The sequence below is a fragment of the Primulina eburnea genome, chromosome 16 (assembly GCF_022965805.1).
Source record: "Primulina eburnea isolate SZY01 chromosome 16, ASM2296580v1, whole genome shotgun sequence".
Taxonomy (NCBI): Eukaryota; Viridiplantae; Streptophyta; class Magnoliopsida; order Lamiales; family Gesneriaceae; genus Primulina; species Primulina eburnea.
In genome coordinates, this window is record NC_133116.1 from 15,516,968 (window position 1) to 15,525,471 (window position 8,504).

Consider the following 8,504-nt stretch of genomic DNA (forward strand, 5'->3'; position numbering starts at 1 on the left):
CCGGTATGTTTTCGATCCTGCATCTATTGATTTTTAACATTGAGCATTGATTCAATTTCATTATCATTGATGTATTCTTTCTTCCCATCTATGTTAAAGTGAGCATATGTGTAGGATATGCCTCCCAAAAGAAAGGTTTTGAAGGGGAAGATAGGACCTCTACTACCGATAAGACTGTGAAGGTTGTAGATGAATTGAGTAAGTTATTGAAGGAGCAAGAAAAGGTCCATGGCGAACAAATTCAACAGTTACTGAGCATGCAAACTAATACCCAGGGTCGTGGCCAAAGAAGTGGTCAAAGCAGAACAGAAAGTTCTGAAGATGGTGCTTATGATCGTTTCAGACGTATGAACCCTCCGGAGTTTACCTGATCCACTAATGGCTCTAGAATGGATCAAATCATTGGAAGCCATATTTGATTACTTGAAGTTCACTGACCAAGAGAAGGTAAGTTGTGTTGTGTTTATGTTGTTCAAAGATGCTCGTATCTGGTGGGAAGCCACCAAGGTGACAGTTAATGTTCAAGAATTAAAGTGGAACGAGTTTAAAGATTTATTCTACACCAAATATTTCTCGAGCGAAGTCAAGGCCAAGAAGGTGAAAGAATTTCTTGAATTAAAGCAAGATGTTATGTCTGTTACTGAGTACACCCTGAAGTTTGAAGAAGGATGTGTCTTTGTTCCTTTTATTGTTGAGCATGATAAAGATAAAGGTGAACACTTCCTTCGTGGATTGAAGCCAGATATTCGAAGAGATGTGCATATGTCCAAGGTGGTCACATACCAGGATATTGTTGAGAGGGCCTTGCTAGCTGAGCACGATGAGCAAGAGATCGATAAAGAGAGGCAACTAAGAAGGCAATCTTTCCAAGCAAGAGGCCAAGGTGCAAGTGCAAATGTACTAGGTGGCCACAAAGGTAAAGGTAAAATGGAACAGCGTAATAAACCTCATGTGCCTTCTTCTGTACTGAGAGACCGTTGTGTCCCAAGTGTTGAAAGCCACACAAGGATTAATGTTTGGTGGGTAGAGGATAATGTTTTAGATGCAAGGAGATGGGGCACACAGCATTGAAATGTCCTCTCTCCTCAGGCAAAGGAAAAGTCCCAGGCAGAATTTTTGCTATGACGAAGGAAAGTGTTAATCCTGATTCTTCTGTGATATCAGGTAATATTTTAATCTACGGCAAAGAAGCAATTACATTGATTGACACTGGTGCAACCCATTATTTTATGTCTGAAGTGTTTATGAATTTTATATCTGTTGAACCTACTGTTATGCCATTACACTTCAATATTGTGTTGCCCTCTGGGATGAAATTTGTCCCACTAATATTATCAAGATATGTAACACCTCTGACCTTTTTTTATAAAATAGCAGCGGAATTTAAAATTTTTCTTGAAGGGAAGAAGGATTCAAAATACATTTCAATATATAGTCAAAAGTATATACATGATCAATAAAATGATTCAACAAAATCCAAAATATCATTTTTGTGATCATGCCCAAAATGCTATCAAAATATCATCTTCCTTCCTTCTCTTATGCATATGACTCCGGCCCCAATTAACGTCCCGGTTCGTCGCTCTTATCTGCATCACATGAAATAACTGAAATGAGTATAAAACTCAGCAAGTGGAACTCTTACATAGCAATGGATACATATCATACTCTGAAAAACATGACTTTGAAAACATTAAATACCATCAACTCTGAAATATAAATATCATAGCATAAATAACAATAACGATGGTATTTCTCTTTTCTCTGATGGATTGATATCTAGATAGTATCTCTGTCTCTGTACCTATATCCCATCAATATGAATCGATACTCTGTTGGGATATAAGCCTATGGTCGTTGATCAACTAATTGTTTGCAATCTCTGACTATGTATCTATCAATACAATAAATCATTTGAACTCTCTCTTTGGCATTAAATCAACACTTTTAATACTCTATTCTTTTGTATTCTCTTTGACATAATTGAGACCTAAAATGCCTCTAATATACAACAAAGTGTATTAATACATAGCATGAATGAAATGGAAGGGAATAACATGTTAAAACCATTGAAACACAATACATATATTATCATGTGAGCACAAGGAAATGAATTCCACTTACAACCAACAAGAAGCTTGATTCTATTCTCTTGGTACACTTCTTACAAGAATAAACCATATATTGCACCATCAACAACTCAATAATCACAAACCCATAACATTAAATCCATAAAACCAACATAATCAACAAACCCATGATTTCCCAACATCATAATCCAAGAATAAACAAAGCCACAAGCTTACCTTAGCTCCTTGAACCAACAATGACCTTGTTCTCACTTCAATACCCAACAATAAGCTTGATTCTAAGAAAGGAAATTAAAGAAATGTAGAAACCCTAGCCTCCCCTTGAGAGAAGAACTGATAGAATTGGGAAGGAAATGAGGAAAAGTGAACCAACTCATGTATTATGTCACTAAATCTCGAAAACACGCTTACACTGTTCACGACCGCAGGTGCGCTAACAATAATACCGCGGGTGCGCTAAAGTGTGGGGACCCGGACGCTGATCATCTTCTTAATCATCTTTGAGATTTAGTTATCAATTAATATAAACAGGGTCTAAAAATTTTTTCTTTTTAAAATGTGAGTGCGGAAGATAATGGAATCAATCTATTATACAATCAGTATAATAATACAAATCTTGTACAACATGCATCTAGTTCAAACTAGGCTAAGGTTCAACTACTAAATTCAAGTATTAGACCAGTCTACAATAAGTCCGGAATCACCACTCTAAACTCGTCTTCTCTCATCATCTTCTTGACCCCGATCTTGTCCTGCCTGTTTTCATGCACACATACAAACAAGACAACAGCCGGATAACTCCGGTGAGAATAAATCCCATTATAAACAATGTATACATGCAATTAACTGAATTAACATAAAAGCATGCATTATATCTTTGCACATGTATCTAAAATCAAACAACATGTATCAATATTAATCTGTAAATAAAACATGAATCGTAATCTACGAAACATAAATCAATACAGGTCTGTAAATCAAATCTAGTCTCAATATCTAAGACTCGACTCATCTCTCATTCTAATCTAGGGATCCCAGTGAATAGGAACGTAACAAATCTCCCACCTATCTCTTACATTCGCGGTGGTTGAAATTGATACGTTCTTATTTACGGACTTGGCCCTCGCTGTATCGAATATCTATGATAAGAGCGACTCTACTCATAATCACATCGATACGACCAAGCGTCCGGTGTCTTGGAGTATCTACCAAGACTATGCCTAGTCTGACAACGTGCAATGGGTCAGTGACGTCTCTGTCATAGTATGGCCCCTCTGTCAGTGACTCTTATTCAATAGCTCTCTGCTTTCTACTTCATATCTCAGTAGAATAAACATAATCATTAAAACATAAAGGTATAAAAACAATACCATACAAGTATGTGGTTTAGAGAAACTCGAATAGAATCTAACTCAAGTCGATCTCCCAATAAACATCAATTTATACCTTTCTCTTCGCGATCTGATGATGACGAAGTCTCGTATCCCAATCTGTCCATATCCAAATCTAATAATAACAATTATATAAATGCCATATCAGTATATAACTCAATTCGAGACCTGTTCTGATCAATACTCAAATCGGTATATAATCTGATCCATATCTGAACAAGGTACAATCTAATTCATATCAATGATATCACGATACAATCGAAATCATTACTGAATCTGATCAATCTAAATCAATACTGAATCTGATCAATATTAATCTACTGATGTTTCGACGGCATAACAATAAAATCTGAATAACCCCGTCAATCTCAACATCACAAATATAATACTAGAACTCATAATCAATACCCTTACAATTCATAATCCGAATAATAACACAACTCTGATATCGAATCTCAACTAAATCAACTCTGAAATTCATAACAGTTTCATAAACAGTCTGTTCTTTAATCTGACTTCAATTATACCATATCTACGGTAGCATAAACATCATATCTGATTCATATTCAATTCTAACAATATCATAAATTCAAATCTTGTCTAAACGTAATAAAACTTACGTCCAATTGTAGCCTGCGTAGATAGGAACTCAGTACTGAAATCGGATTCAAAATCAGACGAACAAATCTTTCAGAAATCAAAATCTAAGGAAAAGGTGTACGGATGTTTCTCTATTCCTCCGTGTTTTCTTCTTATCAATTCTGAAAGAATTGAATGGTTTATATATTTATATATACTTATATACATACATGTTGCAAGAGGTAAGGCAAGTGGCACTTTTCCCTTCTGCATGCTGCGCCGGTAGTTCTGCTCGGCATCTTTCGCATTTCTGCCTCTCACGCATATGCGCCATCTACGTCGCGCATATGCGCCAATCATTTTGCCCAACCCGCGCATGTGCGCCATTTACGTAGCGCATATGCGCCGATCATTCTGGACATTCCGCGCATGTGCGCGCATTCAAGTCGCGCATGTGCGCCGATGCTTCTGTAATTCTTGCGCATGTGCGCCGATACATGTCGCGCATGTGCGCGGGAACTCTCCTCATAATTCATGTCAAAACTTCTCTCGGTTCTCCCGATCTGATCTGTTCCGTCTATAATCATATCAATTATCACCCATAAATTGTAATAATTGATAAAGATAAAATATTGTATATTAATTAAATTTTTTATTATATAAATATATAGTTTTTGTTTTATTAAATGTTTAAATATTATATGTTTTATAATAAATTGTATAAAATATAAGTTGTTGTGTAATTATAAGTTTTTACTATTTTTACAGGTTTGATAAAACACGAATAAACTTGGCATTGCAAATGGGATTAAGATTATTCTTGGACCTGTAGAAAGTTGATGTCAATATCTACAATATTGATGGAAAGCATAAGATAAAAATCTTCTCACAAGTGGGATCAAATTATACAACAAATAAAGTTACCAAAGGAGTGGCAGTTTTACCATGCTCTAGTATTTTGACCATATCTCTCAAATTACTTGGTCAAATGGTTTGAAAAAATTACCACAACTAGACAACTCAATTATCCACATGTTTCTTTTTATGTGAAGAAGCAAATTCGTAGAAGAAGATTTTCAAAAGTGATGTTTATTAAAATATTAATTTCTTGGAACACCAATGAAGATTTATGTGTAAAAAATAATATTTTATTTGTGGTTGTCTCCCCAAATTTGGCTATAAATAGGGGTGCATTGTAATGTATTGAGATATCCCTCATTTTATGAACAAACCTTTGAGTTCATAATATTTCTCTCTATATTTTTCTTTTATTTCTTCATTTAAATATAATTAGCATATTAATTTTATATTCAAAGTTTTACACTTTGAATGATGAATAGCTAACTTCCTAAAGTTGAGATGATAAGGTGAAACTCTTGGCATGATAATAAAGTTATTAAAAGGTAAGAATCTATGTTTTATATTATTTAATCATTATTTATTGTTTATGCTATATTTATTTCTTTAAGCATTTTTATACCCTACTTATAAGTGGGAGTTTTGATTTATTGTTGCTATATGTTACACTAAATTCTTGGAGCCATTTAAATGTTGCTTTGGTATTACCAACCATTTAAAGTGGATGCCTTGATTTATTATATATAAATATATTATAATATTAAATTCTTAGAACCATTTAAATGTTAGTTTGGTTTTACCAACCATTTAACTTGGATTCCTTGATTTACTATATATAAATATATCATAATAATAATTTTCTTGATACCATTTAAATGTTAGTTTGGTTTTACCAACCATTTAAAGTGGGAACCTTGATTCAGTATTTACAAATATATATATAGCACAATAAATATTTGACCACATTTATAAGTTTTGGTATATATTATATATTTATGAGATAATAATTTATAACATAATATAAATATGATTATTTAATATATTGGAACCATTTTATTAAGTGGATTTCAATATTGTTCGTTAATGTTAACTTTATTAAAATACCAAGAGTGGATCCTTTAATCTCAACTACTTAAATTAAAATTTGAACAATTAAAATTTACCCATTAAAGATTCAAACAATTAAAATTAAAAAAGAAACAAAAAAAAAAAATAACAAAAAGACATTGTAGTGTACTTGTAATTACCTTAGCTTCCCTGTGGATACGATATTCGGACTCACCGAATTATACTACTTGTGAGGACAACCTGCTCTTGGGAGTGCAACAATCAAAGTCGCAACAAGTTTTTGGCGCCGTTGCCGGGGAAGTATAATTTAATTTCAAGTATATTTAATATTGTTTATAGTTTATTTTTCTTTATTTGAATTTTTATTGCTTTTGTCTGTTTTTTTTCTCTTTCTTTTGCATTTGCATGAGCATTTGGTCACGTACACTTAGTGGTCGACTCATTCGAAACAACCCTTTATTTATACAAAACATGGCGGAAGAACCCATCCAAGAAAATGAAGATGAAATTCAATCTCAACATGATCATGATAGACGAAGAACACTTAGAGATCACATGAATCCTACACGTACTAGTGCACCTTCATGTCTAGTTTTTCCCCCTGATGCATCTCATTTTAATTTTAAGCCTGGTATTATCCAACTTTTACCCAATTTTCATGGCTTAGATTCTGAAAATCCATACATGCGTTTACGAGAGTTTGAAGAAGTGTGCAACACATATAATGATCTAAATTGTAGCATGAACACCATTCGACTTAAGCTTTTTCCTTTTTCTTTAAAAGATAAAGCTAAAACTTGGCTACAAAATCTTAGATCGGGATCCATTCGAACATGGGATGAATTGCAACAACAATTTTTGAAAAAGTTTTTTCCATCTCATAGAACAAATTCTTTCAAAAGGCAAATCATCACTTTCACTCAAAAAAAAGGAGAAAATTTTTATCAGTGTTGGGATAGATACAAAGAATTGCTTAATCTTTGTCCACATCATGGTTTTGAAATTTGGAGAGTTGTTTCTCAATTTTATGAAGGCTTAACACCTAAAGATAGGCAAATGGTTGAATTTATGTGTAATTGAACATTTGAAGATAAAGATCCAAACGAGGCAATTGAGTATCTCGATTCATTAGCTGAAAATACTCAAAATTGGGATACTATAGGTACAATTGAACCATCAAACAAGATTCAATCTCCTACATCTGGTGGAGGTATGTACACTCTCAAAGATAAACATGATCTTCAAGCTAGATTTACCTCTTTGGCAAGAAAAGTTGAGCCACTTGAATTGAAAAAGAATGGTCAATTAAAATCTGTTCAAGAAATTGTGTGTCACATATGTGATACAAGTGATCATTTTACAAAAGATTGTCCCACTTTACCCTCTTTTAAAGAATGTCTCCATGAACAAGTCAATGTTTTGAACAATTTCAAAAGGCCAAATTTTGAACCATTTTCTCAAAATTACAATCCAGGTTGGCGAAATCATCCAAATTTTAGTTGGAGGAATGATAATGTTGCACAATTTCCGCAACCACATTTTCAAAATCAACAAAAATTTCAAAATTATGCACCTTATGTTCCTCCACCTAAAAGAAATTTGGAAGATACATTGAATTCTTTCATTGCAAAGCAAGAGTCTATCAATACTCAAACTGCTCAAACCATGACAGATTTGAAAGATACTCTTGCTAAATTTTCATCTGCACTTAATGTTCATGAAAAAGGTAAATTTCCTTCACAACCTCTGCATAATCCTAAGGATCATCATTCACAAACTGGACTTCTGGAACTCAACCGATGGATCAGGTAAAATCTGTTATTACCCTTCGAAGTGGTAAGGTTGTGGAAAAATCCATTCTTGAACCTTGTGAAGATGATGATAAATCAACTTCAAAGGGTAAGGAAGTGGAACCCATAACTTCCGAAGAGGAGGTTCAACAGACAGTGTCACCACCATTCCCTCATGCATTAAAAAAAACAAAAAAATCAAATTGGAATTATGATATATATGATATTTTTAAACAAGTAAAAGTTAATATTCCTTTATTAGATGCAATAAAACAGGTACCATCATATGCCAAATTTTTGAAAGACTTGTGCACTGTGAAAAGAAAATTGAATGTGAAAAAGAAAGCATTTTTAGTCGAACAAGTAAGTGCAATCATTCAAAATAATAATACTTTGAAATACAAAGACCCTGATTGTCCTACTATTTCATGTATTATTGGAGAACGAAAGATTAAAAAAGCCTTGCTTGATCTTGGAGCTAGTGTTAATTTACTTCCATATTCAGTTTATCAAGAACTCAATCTAGGCGAGTTAAAATCTACTTCGGTAACACTTTTACTTGCTGATAAATCTGTTAAAGTGCCAAGAGGTATGGTAGAAGACGTGTTGGTCCAAGTTGATAACTTTGTATATCCTGTCGATTTCATAGTTTTAGATACACAACCTATCGAAGCTTGTAATGCAATTCCTGTAATTCTGGGTCGTCCATTGTTAGCAACTTCTAATGC

The 8,504-nt window shown here is 33.5% G+C and overlaps 1 protein-coding gene and 1 non-coding gene across 2 annotated transcripts; one reads left to right on the plus strand and one right to left on the minus strand.

Moving 5' to 3' along the window:
* Positions 1-378: 378 nt before the first annotated feature.
* On the plus strand, positions 379-1,071 carry LOC140816070 (uncharacterized). Its single transcript, XM_073175137.1, has one exon. It carries the CDS (start codon positions 379-381, stop codon positions 1,069-1,071), a length of 693 nt encoding a protein of 230 aa, XP_073031238.1.
* A 5,804-nt stretch (positions 1,072-6,875) lies between these two features.
* Positions 6,876-6,984, minus strand: LOC140817633 (small nucleolar RNA R71). The gene has a single exon (XR_012114845.1). It is a non-coding gene; the product is annotated as a small nucleolar RNA R71 (small nucleolar RNA).
* Positions 6,985-8,504: the final 1,520 nt, after the last annotated feature.